At 41.0% G+C, this 23,669-nt stretch overlaps 4 protein-coding genes across 4 annotated transcripts; 3 read left to right on the top strand and 1 right to left on the bottom strand.

The window, feature by feature from the left end:
- Positions 1 to 1,195: 1,195 nt before the first annotated feature.
- Positions 1,196 to 7,002, bottom strand: slc39a7 (solute carrier family 39 member 7). The gene is made up of 8 exons (XM_079176393.1): positions 6,880 to 7,002; positions 5,162 to 5,646; positions 4,875 to 5,043; positions 4,362 to 4,442; positions 4,084 to 4,212; positions 3,844 to 3,951; positions 2,411 to 2,607; positions 1,196 to 2,088 (listed from the first exon to the last, which is right to left on the bottom strand). The coding sequence occupies exons 2-8, from the start codon at positions 5,636 to 5,638 to the stop codon at positions 1,834 to 1,836; spliced, it is 1,416 nt and encodes a 471-aa protein (XP_079032519.1). The 5' UTR covers positions 5,639 to 5,646; positions 6,880 to 7,002; the 3' UTR covers positions 1,196 to 1,833.
- A 1,076-nt stretch (positions 7,003 to 8,078) lies between these two features.
- On the top strand, positions 8,079 to 13,003 carry LOC306708019 (major histocompatibility complex class I-related gene protein-like). Its single transcript, XM_079175701.1, has 6 exons — positions 8,079 to 8,192; positions 8,882 to 9,148; positions 9,376 to 9,654; positions 11,439 to 11,741; positions 12,025 to 12,132; positions 12,336 to 13,003. Exons 1-6 carry the CDS (start codon positions 8,144 to 8,146, stop codon positions 12,359 to 12,361), a joined length of 1,032 nt encoding a protein of 343 aa, XP_079031827.1. The 5' UTR covers positions 8,079 to 8,143; the 3' UTR covers positions 12,362 to 13,003.
- A 1,407-nt stretch (positions 13,004 to 14,410) lies between these two features.
- Positions 14,411 to 18,510, top strand: LOC306708020 (major histocompatibility complex class I-related gene protein-like). Its single transcript, XM_079175702.1, has 6 exons — positions 14,411 to 14,515; positions 15,159 to 15,425; positions 15,653 to 15,931; positions 16,909 to 17,211; positions 17,495 to 17,602; positions 17,806 to 18,510. Exons 1-6 carry the CDS (start codon positions 14,467 to 14,469, stop codon positions 17,829 to 17,831), a joined length of 1,032 nt encoding a protein of 343 aa, XP_079031828.1. The 5' UTR covers positions 14,411 to 14,466; the 3' UTR covers positions 17,832 to 18,510.
- A 605-nt stretch (positions 18,511 to 19,115) lies between these two features.
- LOC306708261 (sodium-dependent neutral amino acid transporter B(0)AT3-like) lies at positions 19,116 to 23,482 on the top strand (the record flags this gene model as incomplete). Its single annotated transcript, XM_079176055.1, has 12 exons — positions 19,116 to 19,257; positions 19,878 to 20,018; positions 20,155 to 20,292; positions 20,732 to 20,913; positions 21,038 to 21,148; positions 21,239 to 21,351; positions 21,432 to 21,560; positions 21,647 to 21,803; positions 21,972 to 22,176; positions 22,281 to 22,440; positions 22,541 to 22,703; positions 23,023 to 23,482. The coding sequence occupies 12 exons, from the start codon at positions 19,116 to 19,118 to the stop codon at positions 23,239 to 23,241; spliced, it is 1,860 nt and encodes a 619-aa protein (XP_079032181.1). The 3' UTR covers positions 23,242 to 23,482.
- Between the last annotated feature and the right edge of the window lie 187 nt (positions 23,483 to 23,669).

The raw sequence follows: 23,669 nt of genomic DNA, 5'->3' as shown, positions 1-23,669 counted from the left end.
CTCTCCAGTCGGCAGCCCCCCTTAACTTTGGAATAATCTCCTAATGTGCTTGAGGTCTTTGAACTCTGCAGACTCTTTCAGAGAGCAGCTAAAAACCCATTATGATGTATTTCATGTTTTCATCGTCTTTAAAAGGTGCCGTTTGAATAAACTTTGCTAGTTTTAGGATGTGTTTTGTTTTTTAGATCGCAACAGAATTTCCGTCGTTGCAAATAAGTTGCTCCACTATTTTTCCACTAGCAACTGTAAAAGTACCGCTGATCTCACGGCTCACAGGATTATTATTGGGGTAAGAAAAATCAAAAGCACAAAATATAATTCGCCTTTTTAATGGATACTTTTACCATCTCAACTATTCCAATGATTGACGAGGTTTAACTGACCTGCTCATAATGAATAAATGTGGTTGTGTTATTAGCCCAAGTCGTCACATGAGGACTCTCGGCGAGAATGGGGACTTTTCTTTTGCTATACTTGACAGTTTTAAGAGGAGAAATCATTCGTTGTGATTCAACTAGGTGTCACTTTGCCTTTTGTTGTGGTGACAAACAAAACCAGGTTGGCTTTACGCCCAGCTCGTATTCATTTGTAATGTACAAAGCTACTTTATCTTTCTAACTAGAGCATCGACGCCCATTGATGCCTCTGGAAATATCTTATTTTGAATACATTATCAAAGCAAGTAAATGTTTATTTATTCCTAATGGCAAATGTCTACAGAACACATTCTTCTTTTCAAAACACTTATGTGCAAAATGACTCATTCATGCTGGCGTGATAAATGATCTGCACGACAGGCATGTTTATTTCATACTTCTACAGCATCACTGTATGTCAAGTAGCTCAGAAGTAACAGTGATACTGCACATCTTGCTCCCTCTTGTGGTCAAGTCTAGTAACAGCAGCTACAGTCATGTTTGTTTCAGCTCGAGTTTCATCCGTTAAATGAAAACAGGTCATGCAACCATTCTCAGACCTGCTATCACGGTGCATCACATCTCTAAGTTTGTGTCTCTAATGCGAGAGCGCGCTGAAAAGTAATCAATGAAAATGATGAAACTTTATTGGGGGGTTGTTCATCACCGCGGTCGGGATGTTATACCTTTCTGTGTGTGTTGTGTGTTATTTCGTAGGCATGTTTAATGTTGAAACAACTTTTCTTTTCATAAAGACTTTAATGATTTGAGTAAATCTGTGGGAGCCACAACACAGACTTTTATTTTGTGGAATGTAAAAATATTAACATTCAATTTCACATAGAGCTGAGCAGGTCAGAACATCGCTTTCTCTGATCGTTCACCGACTCTAAAATGTAGATTTAAAGATCAACCATCTGCAAAAACTAAAGAAAACGACGGCTGGAAGATGAACATATTCAAGCCACTTTTGGAGGAAACCGGCCGTCAGCTCACGCTGCAGTGAGAGTAGCTGAATGATCCGTGTGGTGAAAGCGGTGAGTGAATTGTGGGACGGAGGGAACAGAAAGACGGACGCCCTCGGTGAACAACACAGCAGTCCTCAGAAACGTTTCCATCAGGTTCCTTTCTTTCCAGCTCAGTTTGTCCCGCTGAGACGGTGTTTTTTTTAAGAAGCAGAAAAAGAAACCTCGATATAAAATCAGGGATGTGCCCACGACCTGCTAAAACCACAAGACGACAGAAATCCATTCGCTGTCAGTAGGTGGCGTTTGTCCCAAAACAGAATTAATAAAAAAAACAAAAGAAAGCCCAGCCCTGGCAAATAAAAATCCACTTGAAATCTACTTAAAAACCAGCATTTATTTTCAACCGTTTTTGACCCTTTTCTCCCGTCTTCGTCCTCTCTGCAGCATCCTCACTCGTACTCGGCGATCAGCACCATCATGCCGACTCCGAACAGCAGGGCCAGGATCTCCATCAGAGACTGGCCGAAACTGGAGCGGCCCGCCAGCAGTTCTGGGAGCACGGTCACGGTGGCGATGTAAACAAACCCGCCGGCCGTGAACGGCAGGATCCAGGCGGTCGCGGCGGCGCCGACGCCCTCGGCCAGCAGGGAGCAAGCCGTGCCGGCCAGAGCTCCCAGAGCCGTCAGCAGCTGGAGACACATGGCCTGATGGGAAAGAGGAAGAGAGTTGCTACAGCGCTCACGTCACGTGGTCTCTTTACCACACAATTTATGGCATTTTGTTGTTTTCTTCTATAAAAAGGTGAAAAACTACAACCTGAACATTTGGTTTAAGGGAGCTGAAAATCCTACAATTGGCTCCTCACTCATTCTTGATGTTTTGACACTTAATTGTTAATTGGACACTATAGATTTCCCCACAGAGTTTTAAATTGAGGGGATGTTTCACGAAGCAAAGTGAATGTATTTTAATATTGTCTGTGATGGAGTCTTTTTTTACAAACTGCAGCTTGGAGTAGTCAGCTACCTTTTTTTTGGTGCAGCCCGACTGGACGAGGATGGCGAAGTCTCCGATCTCGTGTGGGACCTCGTGCAGCAGGATGGTGACGGTGGTGACGGCGCCGACCGTCGGCCCAACCAGGAAGGACGCTCCGATGGCCAGGCCGTCGGTAAAGTTGTGTGTGAAGTCAGCCGCCAGGTTCAGGTAACCCGACACCTTGATGTCTGTGTCAGAGAAGTGAACGGAGAACAAATGAGGTGACATTCACTGATTTCAGCGAGCCTCTAGGAACTTCTGAGGAAAAGGATCGGTTGCTTCTGTTCGATTGAAGTCACAATGTTTGGATGACACACATTTGATAAAAGACTTGATAAAAGAAAGAAAGAAAGAAATGATTGATAGTTTCTTCATTAAAGCCAAGAACACATGTTTTTATAGCTCCAGAAAACCAGAAAGAAAACCCAGAAAAAAACATAATAAACACCCCGAGGTGATTTTTTTATTTATATTTCAGACACTAGAAATAAGTTCCGTCTGTACTTTGGAGACTTCTATTTTCCTTCGACTGTAGGAAACGTTTAGGAAGCCAGTAGATCGTTTAAAACGTAAAAGACAAATGGTGAAAAGCCAATAAAATGCAACGTAATCACTTAAATCGAGTGATTTCAGACAGATTTCAGCAACAGTTGGAGTTGATCGATTTGCTCTTAAAATGATTGAAAAGTTTAAATTTGTAATAAATGAGTTGCGTCCGTCATGTCGTCAACAGTTGCACTATGAAACTACATTTACATTTTAGTTTTGTCAGCCAGGGCCGGACCAGATTACTTTGTAAACAAAGCAATATTTTGAGTTTACACAGGCCGGTATCGTTTTCACGGTGAGAGTCTCTCTGTGTGCGTCGCTGTGGGGAGACGTGTGTTCCTGGAGACGCCCATGGTAGCAGAAGTGGTTTTAAGTTTGCCAGGTGTTCGTACTTCAGCCTGTCTGGTGACAGATCTGTCTCACAGTCACAGCTTCACAAGGTTCAAGAAGCAGTGACGAGTTAAAGTAAACATGAAGGGTTTGAAGACGGGTGTGCTTTGATACCTTACTTTACAAGGTTAAAATGTCAATAATTATATTTCCACACTGTCATTAAAATGCTGCTGAATCTATAGTTATAGTTCACTAGATATCGAAAAAGTCTTTTCATTCAAATTCAGTTTTAATACAAACATCTACGTCTTTTAACCCGTTGATGATCTCAACACAAACAGCTCGACAACGTTTGAGTTAAAGAAATGCAAAATAAAACAACAACGCACGACGTGAGCACGTACCTGCACAGTCTTCTGAATTTAGTGTTTTAATAACTAGAAATGTAAATGCCCAATGTGAAATATCCTTCACATTGTTTTAAAGTTGTAAATATCGATGGAGCTACTTTGTTTTCGATCAGTAATCAGTATATTGTTCACCTGTGCTCTTCGTCTCCTCTTTCTTTGACACCGTCTTGTCTTTGCTGGCTTTCTCTCCTTTCTTCTTCTTCTCTTCTTCTCCATCACTGTCCTTTTCCTTGGGAGCATCTGAAAATGTGACATAAAGTTAAAATAAGATCTCAGATCAACTGTTGTCTTTAATTTCACCAAATCAAGAATACTTTTTGTAGATCTTGCAGATGGATATTTTATGTATTGCAAGGAAGTTCCATGGCGTACCATGCGAGTGTCCGTGGGAATGTCCGTGTCCTCCCTTCAGCGCTCGCACAAACTTCTCCACAACCAGGAAGGCGATGATCCCACCGAGAACCCACAGACCCACTGACATCATGTGATCGTGGGCAGCTCCTGCGCAGGCAGAGGATATTATCATTATTACAGCATACAGCTGAACATTGAAGATACGGGGTCATTTCTCTGGTTGACTTTTGCACCCGATATCACCCGTCAATAACAAGAGCACCATGTGACGAAAACAAAGGGTTGCGACTGCGTACCGTGGGCGTGACCGTGGTCATGTGACTCCTCACTTGCGTGCGAGTGTGCGTGATCTTCTTCTCCGTGGTGAGAGTGGGGCTCTGTGCACAACAACACACGACACGGGCAGAAACAGACATTATACTCACACAGATGAACTGAAGATCCTGAAACAGAGTCTGTGTTTTTGATGAGCATCATCATCATCATCATCATCAGTGTTGAAGATATTCATGTTCGTCTAAAGACAAAGGGGAAGTGAGCTTTGTCTCTAAGATTGCCTTCCTTCATGTGCATGGAGTGCACATCAAAAATGAAGAGTGAATATACAGCGTTTGATGTCAGAGGGGACTATTTTCTCGTGAACTGATGATTGATCTCACATTTAGGTGTTTTACTTCATAAATGCACCTTAACAAAGAGTTTCTTTCGAGATAACCTGCAAAAGGTGGAGAAGAAAGTAAAAACTCATCATCAACACAAACATGATTAAATGATAAAAAACAGAAACTTCTACAGATCGACAAACCCACCCAAAGCGTGTGGTATGAGGTGGAGGAAGGCGTCGCCCAGCAGTCCACCTGAGGCGAAGCTGAGCAGCACCTTGAGCAGGTTCTGGTGCTGGTCGCTGTTGGACTGAACCGGGATCAGGAACAGGATGAGGAAAGGAGCGGCGCTGATGAGCAGGGTCGCTCCGATGGCCTGCGGACAGGGATGGAGGGTTAGGGTCACTTTTACACAACACAGGGGTAAAAACATGTATGAGGATAAGCAAACAATTCCACATTTCAGACAGACGACCCATTGTTCCCATTCTAACCTGTGTCCAGAGCTCCACCATGTCCCTCTTCTCTCCTTCTGCCTCCCTCTTCACCCTCTCCCCTCCGTGGGAGTGTGCGTGTCCACTCTCCTCCTTGTGCACCCGAACAACATCCTCCTGATGAGCGTGCCCGTGGTCGTGAGCGTGCCCGTGGTCGTGAGCGTGCCCGTGGTCGTGAGCGTGCCCGTGCCCGTGCCCGTGAGCGTGCCCGTGAGCGTGCCCGTGATCGTGCCCGTGATCGTGCCCGTGAGCGTGCTGCTCTTCTTCGTGTGGGAGGAGGTTGGCCTCGGCGCTCCACTTGCTCGCTCCGTGGAACATCCTCACGTCTTCCTGGTCATCGTCTTCCCCGTGGGAGTGGCCGTGGTGATGGTGGCCGTGGCCGTGGCCGTGGTCCCCATGGGCGCTGGTTGAATGGGCGGCTAACAGGAGAACCGCAGACGTGGCCAGCGTCAGTGCCAGCAGACGTACACAGCCCATAATATCCCCTTTGACAAAGAGAGAAACAGTGAAGAAGACATGAAGATAGAAACTCACAGGTGTCTGATGATCAGTGGGTCTGTATAATATAATATTCACACATGTTCTGTCTGCTCAATTGTAAACTGTCATGGCCGATTTTAAAATGAAATTGCAATGAAATAAAAATAAAAAGTAACCATCACTCTGCCTCCAACTGGTCTCACGTCTATGTATGCACACATGTTTAATGGCAGACGTTACTTGTTTTGAGATGTGCATTTACAGCAGCTGCATAACACACTCTGTATGTCGTCAAATGAGTTCCAGATTACCACCAAATCTGGTTGAAGTGACCAGATACCGTGCTTCCTCAGTGAGGATGGGGTGAGTTATGTTGAGCTATCTGTTCTTCATCAGATCAGCATGTTCGTATTATAGTGCCAACATGGCAGGTATTCAAGTTGCACTATAAATTGGCCACTGCAGTGACTCCAGATGGGGATGCATTTTGCTGCATCATGGTCGCTGGTGGAGGAAGTACTCACATCATTTACTGAAGTAAAAGTAGCAAATATCTCAGTGACAAAAAGTACTAGGATTGACATTATAATATACTGAAAATACTGGCCCTTTGCATACTTATATGCATTGTATTATACCAAAAGGATTGATGCATTATGTGTATATCACTTTAATGTTGCAAGTGGTAATAATAATACATCATTATGATGTGTGCAGACATAAAGGGACAGTTCACCCCAAACCCATGTTTAACTTTTTAAATGTAGTTATTTTAGTCGCGCATTAAGCACCACAAGTCAAGTGCCATACAAACACTACACTATCTAAAAAAAAAAAACTCTGCAGCCATCCCTAAAACAATCTAGATTATGAACTAACCCTACAAGTAAAGGTAATCACGTGGATCTTTGATTTTGGGATGAACTCTCCCTGTAACTGGAACGACACGTTTATCTATTTATCAACCAGCCTCTCCAGCTTTGTTTTAAACTCGTGTGTTTATTTTACTGGCGGCTTCGTGCATCGGACGTGGGGATAATCTGTTAACTTAAATCCCACAGTAAACAGTGAAAGCCAAACAGTAAACACGCATCATCACACAAGTTGTAGAAGAAAGCCTGCTAGCTTCACTAGCTAGCTAACTGAGCTAACAACCAACTTGCTAACGTGTTGCTGCAGCAGCACGGACAACAATAACTGCGACGCACAATGCAAAAACACAAACAAGTCATTCTTACCGGAATGTGTCGGATAACTCTCTGTCCTGCGTGCAGTATGTTTGATAAACCGCTAATACGTATGTCTACGGTGATGCTACTGGTAAGACGTGGCATTTACTCAAGTAAACTCATCGAAATCTCGCGAGAACGCAGTGCACTCCCATGTGTGCCTCTATTCTGTGTCCCCTTGTTGTCTCTAGATGCGTTTTATTTGTCATGAGAGGATTATCATATGATTTGCAGGTGTTTTCTAATAGTCCTTAAAAAACAGAATGTATATAAATACTGGTAAAATGGCTTTGTGATGACAAACGAGGTCTCACTGGAAATATCGCGAGATTTGACTCAACACACTCACTTCAGGCTGCTGGAGGCAGCAGCAGTGGCATCCTGCAGGAGAACAGGATGTAGGTCCGTTTGTCTGTTTACTTCACTATGTGTTTGACAGTTATAGTTACTTTGCAGATTCAGGTTGTTACAAAATATGAATCAACTTATTATCATGTGTTATTGCAGGTTTAGCTTCCCAGCAGTATAAAGTAGTTGAACTCCATCTTTACAACATTAAAGTGATAAATCAATGCATAAATAATTATAATCCAGTAATGTAATATATGATTCTAAAATGGACCATTCTGCATTAACTACCTTTACTTTTGATACGTCATACTACATATTGTGATGCTAATACTTTTGCACTTTTACTAAATACATATTTTAAATGCAGGACTTTTTACTTGTAACAGTATTTACACACTGTGGTATCGCTACATTCACTTAAGTACAATATATGTACTTCTTCCATCTCTGTATATTTGTAGGAATATGTAGAAACATCAAAATAAAAGTTTTGTAAAAATATGTTTTAGTAAATAGCTGTGTTATGAATGTAAAGTTATTTCTGTTGTACCTTTGTACCTGTCTATACAGTGGAGGACTGTAGGCTAACTAAGCATTTTATTCAAACACATAGTTAATTACAAAGTTGGGGTACTTGTACTACTTGTAGTATTACCATTTAGAAGTATAAAGTTGCATATACTTCTACTCCACTAAATTTAAGAGGGAATTATCGTACTTCTTATTTGTCTGACAGCTATAGTTACTTTTCAGATTACAATTGTTCATACTTCCTGTTCATTGAAAACCATGTCTGTCCAAATGTGGTGATGTTATGACTCTCAAGGTAACGCCACGCCTACACTGCGCATGCCCGGTATCACAGGTGAACGTTCAATCAGCTGACTCGCTCTTAAGCTTGAGGTTTACTTATCATAACAAGATGAAAACGTTATTTATGTTGCTGCTCTTCTGTCATGTTGCATCTACAGGTAAGATCACACTGTTACTCTCACCGTTACGCTGTTTCTTGTTATTATTGTCGCTGTAAAACTCGTTGCAGTCACTTTGTAAAGTGCGACATCAGGAAACATAGTTTCACTTTCACTCTGTCACAGTGTGTTTACAATAATTCCATTATTCAAACGTATCCATTTGACACTGACTCAACATGATCAGCCTATGTATTGTTCTCATGACACATATACTGCATTCATGCTTTAGTGTAGGAAAGTAAGAGTTGTTCATAACCTCTGTGTGACGTAATGTCCGTATCTTTAGGGAGGATAGAGGCTGTCCATATATTATTGTTTGTAAATCACATTATATATGACAACTATTGCAAGACATTGACGAGCTAATAATAATAATTCCCTAAAGTACACAATTGCAAATGAACAAATATCTGCTGTAAGAAGGCCAAAGTTACATGATTTAAAATAAGGCTACAATTAAATATATATGATTATTGTACACGGGCCATCTACATGACTTGTTGCTCAATGCACAAAGTCACAACATAAAATTAGTAACGGGAGTGAGTCTATGACATATTTTTTAGGTAGCTCATTGTGATTTAACATATTTTTAAATTTTCCTTTTTTACATTTTTTATTGACCACCAAAAACATCCCCAAAATGTATGAAAATTCAGTTCTAATAAACCTTCTTTGTCCTGCAGTGAAACACTCCCTGAAATATTTCGTGACTGGAACTTCTGGAGACCCAAACCTTCCAGAGTTTGTGGGTCTTGCGATGGTCAATGAAGTCCAGGTGGGTTACTGTGACAGCAACATTAAGACCGTGGATCCCAAACAGGACTGGGTGAGAGATTTTATAAAGGATGACCCAAAACACAAAGAGTGGTATACTCAGAAGTGTTATGGTAGTCAGCAGGTCTTCAGATTCAACATTGACGGCTTGAAGCAGCGCTTAAACCAAACTGGAGGTAGGTCTGTTTATGTTCATGTTTAACTTTTGGCTGGTGAGATGTAGCTTCCTGTATAAACACATGTCAGTGCTTTTTGATACAGAGAATATGGACTTTCACTCTGTTTTCCAGCAGATGTTGAGTGGCTTCCACAGAGCCAATAATTGGTGGATCAGTGTGTCTCTGTGGTGAAGATGCGATATTATGTGTTAATAATCGTCATTTTCTCCCTCTCTGCCTCTCAGGTGCCCACATTTTACAGAGGATGAGCGGCTGTGAGTGGGATGACGAGACTGGAGAGGTGATTGGTTTTCATCAGTTTGGTTATGATGGAGAAGACTTCCTTGCGTTGGACCTGCAGACGCTGACGTGGACTGCACCAAGACAGCAGGCGTTCACCACCAAACTTAGATGGGATGCTGACAAAGCCAAATTAGAATACAATAAATATTTCTACATCCACGAATGTCCTGTCTGGCTGAAGAAGTATCTGCACTATGGGAGGAGATTTCTGCTGAGAACAGGTAGATTCACGTGACCTGATGCTTTTTAAAGGACACTAAAGTGTTCACACGCCTCTTCTGTTTTTAATGTACAGTAAACATGGACATAGTTTCTCTCACCTCACTTCATCTCTTTTATTCTTGGCGTCCTCTCCACTTTCATTTCATAACTTTACACTGTGTGCAGAATTATTAGGCAAATGAGTATTTTGTGTGCAGAATTATTAGGCAAGTTGCTTGAAGAAGGTGTCTTCCAGAAACTGGCAGTAGGTCTGGGAGTTGATCTTCACTCCATCATCAACCCCAAAAGGTCCCACGAGCTCATCTTTGATTATACCAGCCCATACCAGTACCCCACCTCCACCTTGCTGGCGTCTGAGTCGGTGAGGAACTTCCTGCCCTTTACTGATCCAGCCTCGTGCCCATCCATCTGGCCCATCAAGACTCACTCTCATTTCATCAGACCAAAACACCTTGGAGAAATCAGTCTTCATATATTTCTTGGCCCAATCTTGACGTTTTATCTTGTGCGTCTTGTTCAAAGGTGGCCTCTTTTTGGCTTTCCTTACCTTGGCCAGGTCCCTAAGTATTGAGCACCTTGTGCTTCTTGCCACTCCAGACACGTTGCAGCTCTAAAATATGGCACAACTGGTGGCCAATGGCTTCCTGGCAACTTCACGCTTGATCCTTCTCAATTCATGGGCAGTTATTTTGCGTCTTCTTTTTTCTACACGCTTCTTGCGCCCCTGTTGACTATTTGCCAGGAACCGCTTGATTGTGCGATGATCCCGCTTCAAAAGCTTAGCAATTTCCAAACTGCTGCACCCCTCTGAAACACTTCTGACAATTTTTGACTTTTCAGAGTCTGTCAAATCTCTTTTCTGACCCATTTTGCCAAAGGAAAGGAAGTTGCCTAATAATTAAGCACACCTTTTGTAGGGTGTTGATGTCATTTGGCCACACCCCTTCTCATTACAGAGATGCACATCACTTGATTTACTTCATTGGTAGTTGGCTTTCAAGCCTATACAGCATGGAGTAGGACAAAGTGTATAAAAAGGAGGATGTGGTCAAAATACTCATTTGCCTAATAATTCTGCACACAGTGTATTCACTTAAAGCTACTATATTTATTGATTATCTGATACTCAGGAATATCAATGAATAGATTATTGATTTAATGATGAACGGTCCTTAAATAAAAATTCAGTACATTAAAAACATGGTTATTAAACAGCAGCATTTTCACTGATTTACATTTCTTTACATTTAATAAAAAACATGTTCAGCTTAAAAAATACATTTTAACAATTAAAGGCTTTGGTTTAGATTCATTACAAACAGTTGTGTCTATGTGAGAGAGACAAACACAAAGAGACATTTCCTGTCTAAACCTCTCAAATAATTTAATTTAAATATAAACCCTCAAAATAAAACAAATTAAAATGAACTGTTCAAGGCTTTTTGTTCTCCATTTACATCTCACAGCCCCCAGATGTATGTTGTTGTTTTACATCTGTTGTCATTGTTTCATGTTAAATATAGAGATAATGTAGTGCAGAGCCTCACTAGTACTAGTTCAGTAAGTGCTGTAATAGTATCATGAATCAGACTCCCCCTGGTGGTGTAAGTAGACTGCATGATGTGCATTTGAATTAAATCACATGATCTGTGTACTGTCCAGGGTAAGAAAGTAACGTGCATCAATATTTACTGATGCTATTAAACTGATTTATTTGTATTGATGCATAACATGCCAGCCTAAGTCCTATAAACAGTTTTCTTGTTTGTTTTTAAATCCCTAGAACTTCCCTCAGTGTCTCTCCTCCAGAAGACTCCCTCCTCCCCAGTCAGCTGCCACGCTACAGGTTTCTACCCTGACAGAGCCATGATGTACTGGAGGAAAGATGGAGAGGAGCATCATGAGGACGTGGACCACGGAGAGATCCTCCCCAACCACGATGGATCCTTCCAGATCAGTGTCGACCTGAACCTTTCATCAGTCGCACCTGAAGACTGGAGGAGGTACGACTGTGTGTTTCATCTCTCTGGTGTGGAGGACGACATCGTCACCAAACTGGACAAAGCACAGATCAGGACCAACTGGGGTAAGACTGAGATCAGATGTGATGGAAATTTAAAAACTAACGCTCGACCAGGATCATAACTTCAGAGGTTTTGCCCAAAAGCATTTTGTTGTCAATTCAGTAGACGAGTTGTTGTGACTTTTACATCTTTAACCCTCCTCTCAATCCTAAAAGAAGAATCAGGTTTGTGACCTCTTATCCTCTTCTTCTTACTCTTATTTTCATAGTGTTGGTAATTATTTCTATGATAACATTGTTCTCATCATCTGTGGTAGAGACAACGTGTGAATGTTTTGTGTTCCAGTTTCTCCCTCAGAGTTTCCTGCTGGTGTTACTGGAGTTGTTGTAGGACTGCTGCTGCTTCTGGCACTCTGCATCGCTGGACTCTTCATCTGGAGGAGGAACAATGATGGTGAGTGAAGACATTTTTACTCCACTGTTGGATTCAACACAGTAGAAGACGTACTGCGTATACTGTATAAGCTCTCCCACATTTACAGTCAAAGCAGAAACCAGTGAAACTAATACAAAACATGCAAAAGTGTTTTGTTGGTTTCTTTTCATAAACTCTGTATTTTCTTTAACATTTAATACTGTAACGTCTCTTTATTTCAGGATTCAGACCTGCAAACGCAGAGTGAAATGTCCATAGCATGTCCACTGATGAACCAATGGTTGGCTCACCTCTTGTCCGTTCTGACCTGTGACAGACCGGATGATGGATGGGTCCTCTTCTATCGATGCTCCTTGAGGTCGACAAGCAGACAGGGTTTTGGAGAGTTTGGGGATATTTGAAGGCATACTTTGTTTTTTTCTCTGTCAGCTGCCTTTTCCAACATGAGAGAGGATCAATACGTTCCTTCTTTGTTTGTGATCTTCCTGTGTCGGAGCACTGCTATGAAGTTAAGGAACTCTTCTCTGAAGTCCTCCAAGTGCTTTGAGGTTGGGTGCTTTCCAGATGTTGTCTCCTTTTTCTGGTTCAGTTTTTTGACAATGTTTACATGAACGGTCGTCAGCTCACCCCTGACGGTCCAGCAATCTATTATCGCATAAGTCAGCTTTTTGATATCTTTTAACAGTTTTGCAATAACACAGTTTACATTTGGTGCTGTTTTCAGAACTTTTTCTACATTTTTATTGGATGTGTAATATAAACTGCATTATATTTTGGGTGGCCAGTTATGGCTGCATGTTCAAGGGGGATTTGCAAATTATGGGTTATATTAATTCAATCACTGAGTGCACCTTTCTAGTTGTATCAACAACAATAAAGACATCTCTGTTACAACAACTGTTATGTTGGTGTCTTTTCTATTGACTGCATCCAAAAGGTGCGCTTTAGATCAGTGCTACATTTAAAACAGCATCACCAGGTTATCCATTAATCTGAGTCTTTGCACGCTAACATTTTAAACAAACTTGGCAAGTTTAACCATTAAATCAACATGCCCGATGCATTTCCTTCATTATTTCACGAGCTGAAAACTTCTTTGTGATGACAAACGAGGTCTCACTGGAAATATCGCGAGATTTGACTCAACACACTCACTTCAGGCTGCTGGAGGCAGCAGCAGTGGCATCCTGCAGGAGAACACGATGTAGGTCCGTTTGTCTGCGACTTTAACAACAGTAATACAATACATTATATTTAGTATAAATATGTTTTTAATGCTGGAATGTAACTCAGTAATAGTAGTTACATATACTTAAGTACTGTAGGTCCTACTTAAGTAGTATTTGAGGTTGCCTACTTGAGTATTTCCATGTTATGCTACTTTACTCTTCTACTCCACTAGATTTCAGAGGGAAATACTGAAATACTGTTTACTTCACTATGTGTTTGACAGTTATAGTTACTTTGCAGGTTACGGTTGTTACAAAATATGAATCAACTTATTATGATGTGTTATTGCAGGTTTAGCTTCCCAGCAGTATAAAGTAGTTGAACTCCATCTTTACAACATTAAAGTGATGAATCAATGCATCAATAATTATAATCCAGTAATGTAATATATGATTCTAAAATGGACCATTCTGCATTAACTACCTTTACTTTTGATACTTCATACTACATATTGTGATGCTAATACTTTTGCACTTTTACTAAAGAAAACAATTGAATGCAGGACTTTTTACTTGTAACAGTATTTAGACACTGTGGTATCGCTACGTTCACTTAAGTACAATATATGTACTTCTTACATCTCTGTATATTTGTAGAAATATGTAGAAACATCAAAATAAAGGTATTGTAGAAATATTTAGAAACATCAGTATGTATAGAAAGTTATAATAAAAAGTTTTGTAAAAATATGTTTTAGTCATAGCTGTGTTATGAAAGTAAAGTTATTTTTGTTGTACTTTTGTACCTGTCTATACAGTGGAGGACTGTAGGCTAACTAAGCAATTTGATTCAAACACATAGTTACATACAAAGTTGAGGTACTTGTACTACTTGAGTATTACCATTTAGAAGTATAAAGTTGCATATACTTCTACTCCACTAAATTTAAGAGGGAATTATCGTACTTCTTATTTGTCTGACAGCTATAGTTACTTTTCAGATTACAATTGTTCATACTTCCTGTTCATTGTTTATCCAAATGTGGTGATTTTGATTTTCGACTATTTTTTATGTTATGACTAATAGTCACGCTACACCCTACACTGCGCATGCCCGGTATCAAAAGCGAACTTTCAATCAGCTGACTCGCTCTTAAGCTTGAGGTTTACTGATCATATCAAGATGAAAACGTTGTTTATGTTGCTGCTCTTCTGTCATGTTGCATCTACAGGTAAGATCACACTGTTACTCTCACCGTTACGCTGTTTCTTGTTATTATTGTCGCTGTAAAACTCGTTGCAGTCACTTCGTAAAGTGCGACATCAGGAAACATAGTTTCACTTTCACTCTGTCACAGAGAGTTTACAATAATTCCGTCATTCAAACGTATCCATTTGACACTGACTCAACATGATCAGCCTATGTATTGTTCTCATGACACATATACTGCATTCATGCTTTAGTGTAGGAAAGTAAGAGTTGTTCATAACCTCTGTGTGACGTAATGTCCGTAACTTTAGGGAGGATAGAGGCTGTCCATATATTATTGTTTGTAAATCACATTATATATGACTAAAGTACACAATCGCAAATCAACAAATATCTGCTGTAAGAAGGCCAAAGTTACATGATTAAAAATAAGTCTACAATAAAAAAATATATTATTATTGTACACGGGCCATCTACATGACTCGTTGCTCAATGCACAAAGTCACAACATCAAATTAGTAACGGGAGTGAGTCTATAACATATTCTTTAGCTCATTGTGATTTAACATGTTTTTAAATTCTCCTTTTTTTTTTTAGTTTGACGACCATTAATATCCATAATTTGAATAAAAATTAAGTTCCAATAAACCTTCTTTGTCCTGCAGTGAAACACTTCTTGAAATTTTTCCTGACTGCAACTTCTGGAGTCTCAAACCTTCCAGAGTTTGTGGTTTTTGCGATGGTCAATGAAGTCCAGGTGGGTTACTGTGACAGCAACAGCAAGACCGTGGATCCCAAACAGCACTGGATGAAAGATTTTTTGAACGATAACCCAAAACACTGGGAGATGTGTACTCAGAAGTGTTCTTTCAGTCATCAGTTCTCCAGAGCCAACATTGACGGCTTGAAGCAGCGTTTTAACCAAACTGGAGGTAGGTCTGTTTATGTTCATGTTTAGCTTTTGGCTGGTGAGATGTAGCTTCCTGTATAAACACATGTCAGTGCTTTTTGATACAGAGAATATGAACTTTCACTCTGTTTTCCAGCAGATGTTGAGTGGCTTCCACAGAGCCAATAATTGGTGGATCAGCGTGTCTCTGTGGTGAAGATGTGATATTATGTGTTAATCATTGTCACTTTCTCCCTCTCTACCTCTCAGGTGCCCACATTTTACAGGCCATGAGCGGCTGTGAGTGGGATGATGAGACTGGAGAGGTTACTGGTTTTAATCAGTTTGGTTATGATGGAGAAGACTTCATTGTGTTGGACCTGCAGACACTGACGTGGACTGCACCAAGACAGCAGGCGTTCACCACCAAACTTAGATGGGATGCTGACAAAGCCAGATTAGAATACAATAAATATTTCTACATCCACATATGTCCTGACTGGCTGAAGAAGTATCTGCACTATGGGAGGAGCTTTCTGCAGAGAACAGGTAGATTCACGTGACCTGATGCTTTTTAAAGGACACTAAAGTGTTCACACGCCTCTTCTGTTTTTAATGTACAGTAAACATGGACATAGTTTCTCTCACCTCACTTCATCTCTTTTATTCTTGGCGTCCTCTCCACTTTCATTTCATAACTTTATTCACTTAAAGCTCATTAAAGTTCTTCACGGTGATTTTCAGTGAAATCATTCACATCTGCTCCATGAACACATTTATCTCACAGGACTTCATGTTGGGATGTCAATATTAAGATAAATAATAATTAGGGCTGGGACCAATATTTACTGATTATCTGATACTCAGGAATATCAATGAATAGATTATTGATTTAATGATGAACGGTCCTTAAATTAAAATTCAGTACATGAAAGACATGGTTATTAAACAGCAGCATTTTCATTGATTTACATATCTTTACATTTAATAAGAAACAAATGTTAAGCTTTAAAAATACACTGCATTGTAACGATTAAAGGCTTTGGTTTAGAGTCATTACAAACAGTTGTGTCTATGTGAGAGAGACAAACACAAAGAGACATTTCCTGTTAAACCTCTCAAATAATTTAATTTAAATATAAACCCTCAAAATAAAACAAATTAAAATGAACTGTTCAAGGCTTTTTGTTCTCCATTTACATCTCACAGCCCCCAGATGTATGTTGTTGTTTTACATTTGTTGTCATTGTTTCATGTTAAATATAGAGATAATGTAGTGCAGAGCCTCACTAGTACTAGTTCAGTAAGTGCTGTAATAGTATCATGAATCAGACTCCCCCTGGTGGTGTAAGTAGACTGCATGATGTGCATTTGAATTAAATCACATGATCTGTGTACTGTCCAGGGTAAGAAAGTAACGTGCATCAATATTTACTGATGCTTTTAAACTGATTTATTTGTATTGATGCATAACATGCCAGCCTAAGTCCTATAAACAGCTTTCTTGTTTGTTTTTAAATCCCTAGAACTTCCCTCAGTGTCTCTCCTCCAGAAGACTCCCTCCTCCCCAGTCAGCTGCCACGCTACAGGTTTCTACCCTGACAGAGCCATGATGTACTGGAGGAAAGATGGAGAGGAGCATTATGAGGACGTGGACCACGGAGAGATCCTCCCCAACCACGATGGATCCTTCCAGATCAGTGTCGACCTGAACCTTTCATCAGTCGCACCTGAAGACTGGAGGAGGTACGACTGTGTGTTTCATCTCTCTGGTGTGGAGGACGACATCGTCACCAAACTGGACAAAGCACAGATCAGGACCAACTGGGGTAAGACTGAGATCAGATGTGATGGAAATTTAAAAACTAACGCTAGACCAGGATCATAACTTCAGAGGTTTTGCCCAAAAGCATTTTGTTGTCAATTCAGTAGACGAGTTGTTGTGACTTTTACATCTTTAACCCTCCTCTCAATCCTAAAAGAAGAATCAGGTTTGTGACCTCTTATCCTCTTCTTCTTACTCTTATTTTCATAGTGTTGGTAATTATTTCTATGATAACATTGTTCTCATCATCTGTGGTAGAGACAACGTGTGAATGTTTTGTGTTCCAGTTTCTCCCTCAGAGTTTCCTGCTGGTGTTACTGGAGTTGTTGTAGGACTGCTGCTGCTTCTGGCACTCTGCATCGCTGGACTCTTCATCTGGAGGAGGAACAATGATGGTGAGTGAAGACATTTTTACTCCACTGTTGGATTCAACACAGTAGAAGACGTACTGCGTATACTGTATAAGCTCTCCCACATTTACAGTCAAAGCAGAAACCAGTGAAACTAATTCAAAACATGCAAAAGTGTTTTGTTGGTTTCTTTTCATGAACTCTGTATTTTCTTTAACATTTAATATTGTAACGTCTCTTTATTTCAGGATTCAGACCTGCAAACACAGAGTGAAATGTCCATAGCATGTCCACTGATGAACCAATGGTTGGCTCACCTCTTGTCCGTTCTGACCTGTGACAGACCGGATGATGGATGGGTCCTCTTCTATCGATGCTCCTTGAGGTCGACAAGCAGACCGGGTTTTGGAGAGTTTGGGGATATTTGAAGACCACCCTTACTTTTACAAGTCATAATTTACCAACTGTCTGTGTCTTACAAAGCATTTATTAATGACATTGAAAGGCCATCAGTGCCTCAAAATCCACAAAAGTCTCAATTATCTTCTCAACAGAAAAGGCAAATAGACAAAACACAAAGTGACTGAAGAACTCTTGACAAAGTAACAGTTAAACCAGGTTTCTTCTTCATTTGTCAGTGTGAAGCTGTCCTTAGTTAACTTTGATTTTGTTAGATTAGAATCCCCTTCCACTGATTTTCGCTCAATCCAGTTACTCCTGATGGTCCAGCATCAATTAATAAAAATGAATTGAAATACTTTTTGATATCTTTAACAGTTTTGCAATTTATATTTCGTACTGTTTTCATAACTTTTTCTACATTTTTATTGGATGTGTAATATAAACTGCATTATATTTTGGGTGGCCAGTTATTGTTTCATGTTCAAGGGGGATTTGCAAATTATGGGTTATATTAACTCAATCACTGAGTGCACCTTTCTAGTTGTATCAACAACAATAAAGACATCTCTGTTATGGAACAACTGTTATGTTGGTGTCTTTTCTATTGACTGCATCCAAAAGGTGCGCTTTAGATCAGTGCTACATTTCAAACAGCATCATCAGGTTATCCATTAATCTGAGTCTTTGCACGCTAACATTTTAAACAAACTTGGCAAGTTTAACCTTTAGATCATCATGCCAGGTGTTTTGACAAGAAATCCCGGTGGCCTGATTTCCTCTTAAAAAACAATAAATTCTGTAACCCTGACTCAAAGCTGACACTGATTAACCAACAGTCCATGAATCATTCATGTCATATGCATTGCATGTGTTGTAACTCTATTATGTTCCATTCATTCTGTACACTTCCCTCCTCTGTTGCTCTCTCTGAGGTTTCTTCTTCTTTTCTCACCGTTAAAGGTTTTGTTTGGAGTTCTTCCTGTACCGGTGTGAGGGTCCTGGCACAGAGGATGTCGTGTGTGTACAGATTTAAAGACCTCTGAGGTAAATTTGTGATTTTGGGCGATACAAAATAAATTGAATTGAACAGTAAAGACAGCCCACTAAAGGGAGGAAGACAGACACGAGCTGGGATTGTGCTTTTTGCCGGCTGAGGATGGACAAAGCAGAAGACTCTGGGCTGGAGGAGAGACCCAAATGGGACAACAAGGTTCAGTACCTGCTGACATGTATCGGCTTTGCAGTGGGGATTGGAAACGTCTGGCGTTTTCCTTACTTGTGCCAAATCTATGGAGGAGGTGAGATGCTATAATATGATGCACCAGATTAATTAAGTTTGCTGTTCACACACGTGTTATTTATTCACTTTATTTCTAACATGTTTCAGACTGTTTTGGGGATTATGAGACACTGAATTGAAATGCAAACACAACGGATTATTTCTGCCTCGGTGTAATTAGTCATTAACAAAAGGACTCTCAGTGTAATTAGTCATTAACAAAAGGAGTAGGCCAGTCATTGTCAAAATTAAGAACTGTATCTGTGTTTGTTTGATTGATCGCGGTGAATGTTAGGGATTGTTTCCTCATTGTTCTAGACAAAATCCTGAAGGACCTGAGTAACTGATTAAAACAGCCCAAAAAACACAGTGATCACTTTGTGTCTAAATGTATTTATATTTCTGGAGATCTTTTAGTATGGAAGTGCGCCCAATTAGCATAGCCTGAAATCTCCCTTATATGGCTTGATTAAGGTAATAATAATGCATTTGTTTTACCAACATGGTTCAAACAAGTGTTGTAGTCAAGACCACCGAAGCCGAGACAAAATCATGAGCAAGACCAGATCGCAGCGAGACGAGACCCAGACTTTGAGGGGATGACTAACTGTGAGGTCACCGCTTGCTTCATGTCTTCAGGTGCGTTCCTCATCCCCTACCTGATAGCGCTGGTGTTTGAGGGCCTCCCTCTGCTCTACCTGGAGCTGGCTATAGGACAGAGGTTCCGCATGGGCAGCATCGGTGTCTGGAACTCCATCTCACCACTCCTGGGAGGAGTCGGTGGGTGGCCTAGAATCATTTGGGACATTTAATAGGATTTTTTTTTTTTTTTTGGCATTTTCTTCATTATTTCACGAGCCGAAAAACGTCTTTGTGGTATTGGAAATGTTGTTTATCATATATTTCCTATGTGTAGGAATTGCCTCCATGTTGGTGTCATTACTGGTGTGCATTTTCTACAATACTCTTCTTGCCTGGGTGCTCTGGTACCTCTTTCACTCTTTCCAAAACCCCCTGCCGTGGAGCCAGTGTCCACTCAACGACAACCTCACAGGTAACAAGAAACCCGACCAGTTAGCTGCTCTTAATACCTTTGTCTGCAATGCTTCCAATCACAGTGGCAGAAGAATTGCCAATAACCTTAAATGCAACATACGTTTGAGTGACTCTTATATTTATTATAAGTTACAAGTTGCAAGAGGGCTCTTAACGATCAGTCTCTACGTCACATTTCATAGGAAAACTACTGGATTTTTATTATTTTATGGCACAAAGGAATCTTCCAACACAACATAAAATTAAAAGAGCATGCTTTTGCTCAGTGACAGATAGTGAAATGTGGGACAGGTTACGAGCACAAATCATGGTCTCATTCGTTTTCAGTAATCTTACCAAGATATTAAAATTCCGAATTTAGCACCTTAAAGATTAAGCCCTTACAGAGTTTCATAGATGTTGTCATCGGCTTTTAACTTGTGTGTGCATCCATATAGGTTACAATACGGAGTGTGTGAAGAGCACTCCAGCAAACTACTTCTGGTACCGCGAGACCCTGAACATCACACCCGACATCGAGACCAGCGGCTCTCTGCAGTGGTGGCTGGTGATCTGTTTGGCCAGCGCCTGGTGCGTGGTCTACGTCTGCTTCATCAGAGGCATCGAGTCCATGGGAAAGGTCTGTTTATGTGGCGAAGGAACACAAGTCCTATTTCAACATCAACCACTGCTGACAATCACAGTGACATGTGGAAGGAAAAGAGTTAATAATGAAGTCTGTACCGTTTGTTTGCCTGTTTCAGGCTGTGTACGTGACGGCCATCTTCCCTTACCTGGTGCTGACTATTTTCCTGATCCGTGCTCTCACTCTGCCTGGAGCTACTGTTGGACTGGTGTACCTCTTCACTCCTGATGTGAGTTTGACCCACTTGGTACTACAGGTGATGTAAGATTGTAATGCAGGGACACGATGACCCGATGTGCTGTGTTTACCCACGCTGCAGTGGGAGATACTGATGACCCCTCAGGTGTGGCTGGACGCTTCCACCCAGATCTTCTTCTCGCTCTCGGTGGCCTTTGGAGGTCTGATAGCTTTCTCGAGCTATAACGCAGAGAGGTAATGACTAAGACTATCCTCCCACAGTATAATTTTGATGATTTGTGTGTGACTTTTATTTTCTGTTCTGTGTCCATTAGAAACAACTGTGAGATGGATGCTATTCTAGTGGGGGTGATAAATAGCGCCACATCTCTCTACGGCGCCATTCCCATCTTCTCCATCCTGGGATTTAAAGCCAACACCGCCTACAACTCCTGTGTGAAGGAGTGCGTATTCACACATATTCAAACATGTATTGTTTTTATTGCTCATACTAATGAGGAAGATTTTCTTTTTGATATCCGATCTGCAGCAACATCTTGGCTCTGACCAACCACTTTGAGTTTTCAGACCAGAACATAACAGCGGAGAGCTATGATCACTGGTTGGAGTATCTAAATCGTACATCTCCAGGTGAGGTGGCCAGTGTGGACCTGAGGCACTGTGACCTGCAAACATTCCTCGACCAGGTATTGTAACGAAGGTTACGTTATTGTAACCCTAGTTCTATAAGCACAGGCTTCTGCCTCTACTGGGTGAAACTCTCCTCTAATAACAAGCACGCGTTCGTTTTCTGCGGTGAGTCAGTTCGTGCTTCCTCGTTACTTTCTTGCCTCTCTTTCGTCTTCCTCTCCCAGAGCGCATCAGGTACCGGCCTGGCTTTTATTGTGTTCAGCGAAGCGGTGGTGTCGATGCCAGGCGCTCAGATATGGGCCATACTGTTCTTCTCCATGCTCTTCAGCCTGGGTCTCTCCTCCATGTTTGGCAACTTAGAGGGTGTCCTCGCGCCCATCAAAGACCTGAAACTATTGCCCCCGTGGATCCCTGATGGACTCGTAGCAGGTAAGCTTAAAGGGATAGTTCGGGGGGTTTTAAAGCGGTATGCAGCAATACATTCTCCTGCTGCCTCCTCTGTGAAAAAAACTTTTTTTCCTTCACTTCCTTAGCGGCCATCTGCTTGATAGGCTTCTTGATGGCTCTCCTCTTCACCATGGGTTCGGGGAACTACTGGGTGGAGATCTTTAACACCTACGTGGGCTCAGTACCTCTGCTCATCGTTGCATTCTTTGAGATTACTGCAGTCATTTATGTCTACGGAATGAAAAAGTAACCTTTTCTCCTCCTCTTCGATACTCTTATGAGATTCCTGTACACTTGAGATCTCAGTGTGCTAAACATTTTCTCTGGTCCCCGTATCCCCTGACAGTTTCAGTGAAGACATCTACTTCATGACTGGGAAGAGGCCCAACATTTTCTGGAAGGCGTGCTGGATGGTGATCAGTCCTTTAATGCTTCTGGCGGTGTTGATTGCCTACGTTGTCGTCCAGGCACAAAAACACCCAACTTATCCCACATGGAACCCGGCCTATGTAAGTACGTCGAGGGTACTGACATGCTCAGATAAAAAGACTCTGGCTGCAGCGCTTATCTTCTAGGGGGACGCATGCGTCCCTATACGCTTTCCCCGCATTGGTAACAATTGAAAAAGGCATTATTGACACAACTTTAAATGCTGTCAGTATCAGCAAGTAGACTTTAAGTAATGCTAAGCTAACCAAATTGCTTACCTGCTGTAGCTTCATATTTAGCACACAGATATGAGAGTGGTATTGATTATAAAGAGGGAGAATAAAGAGAATCAGCAAATTTCACAGAACTTTATTTATACTTTGTTGTCTTTTCCTTCAGGAACTATTCCCCAAAACTGAGGTGAAGCCCTATCCAGACTGGGTGTTTGCAATAATCATCCTGCTCTCTGCGGTACCCGTGCTTCCCATCCCTCTGGTGGCTCTCTACAAACTGATCTGCGGTAGAATCAAGAAGTCCTCTGCTCGCACTGACCTCAGTCCCTCCCGCAATGACGGCTTTAAGGTTGAAACACAGGAACAGACGAATCAGAGAGCTTAAGAAATCACGTTACTGAACAAATAGGACATCATCCTAATCGTTGTCACTGCTTCTGTTCTGCGGACAGCTGACATATGTCATGCATGTTTACATTTATCAGGATTTATCTAACAGTGAAAGTCTTTCCTTTGTACATTGTTGTGCATAATGTAAATGATGTAAATGATGCCTTGATGTCACAAAACATCATTTAACGAGATCTAAAGCTTCCTGCTGTCACTTGAGTTATGAACATGACAGACTTCTGTGAACTTATTTATGTTCAAATTATCTTCCAAGTGACGTCATTACTTCTTTGTGGAAAACTACCACAAAGTGTAAATCAAAGTCCAGAGACACAAACAGCAATGGGATGAGGCAAGATCTAGAACAGTGGCTGAATGATTTTCAATTATACGTATTTATTGTGTTTATGACTGAGGGTTTAA

This window comes from Pholis gunnellus (assembly GCF_910591455.1).
Source record: "Pholis gunnellus genome assembly, chromosome: 16".
NCBI lineage: Eukaryota > Metazoa > Chordata > Actinopteri > Perciformes > Pholidae > Pholis > Pholis gunnellus.
This window is presented reverse-complemented; position numbering and strand designations above follow the sequence as displayed.

What these genes read in the sequence shown, in the direction of transcription:
- slc39a7 (XM_079176393.1), bottom strand. Translation starts at nt 5,638, where the DNA reads ATGGGCTGTGTACGTCTGCTGGCACTGACGCTGGCCACGTCTGCGGTT. An exon ending in TGGTGGAGCTCTGGACACAG is followed by an intron (nt 5,044 to 5,161) that starts GTTAGAATGGGA and finishes CCCTGTCCGCAG; the next exon opens with GCCATCGGAGCGACCCTGCT. An exon ending in CCTCATACCACACGCTTTGG is followed by an intron (nt 4,443 to 4,874) that starts GTGGGTTTGTCG and finishes TGTTGTGCACAG; the next exon opens with AGCCCCACTCTCACCACGGA.
- LOC306708019 (XM_079175701.1), top strand. Translation starts at nt 8,144, where the DNA reads ATGAAAACGTTATTTATGTTGCTGCTCTTCTGTCATGTTGCATCTACA. An exon ending in CTGTCATGTTGCATCTACAG is followed by an intron (nt 8,193 to 8,881) that starts GTAAGATCACAC and finishes TTTGTCCTGCAG; the next exon opens with TGAAACACTCCCTGAAATAT. An exon ending in GAGATTTCTGCTGAGAACAG is followed by an intron (nt 9,655 to 11,438) that starts GTAGATTCACGT and finishes TTAAATCCCTAG; the next exon opens with AACTTCCCTCAGTGTCTCTC.
- LOC306708020 (XM_079175702.1), top strand. Translation starts at nt 14,467, where the DNA reads ATGAAAACGTTGTTTATGTTGCTGCTCTTCTGTCATGTTGCATCTACA. An exon ending in CTGTCATGTTGCATCTACAG is followed by an intron (nt 14,516 to 15,158) that starts GTAAGATCACAC and finishes TTTGTCCTGCAG; the next exon opens with TGAAACACTTCTTGAAATTT. An exon ending in ACAGATCAGGACCAACTGGG is followed by an intron (nt 17,212 to 17,494) that starts GTAAGACTGAGA and finishes TTTGTGTTCCAG; the next exon opens with TTTCTCCCTCAGAGTTTCCT.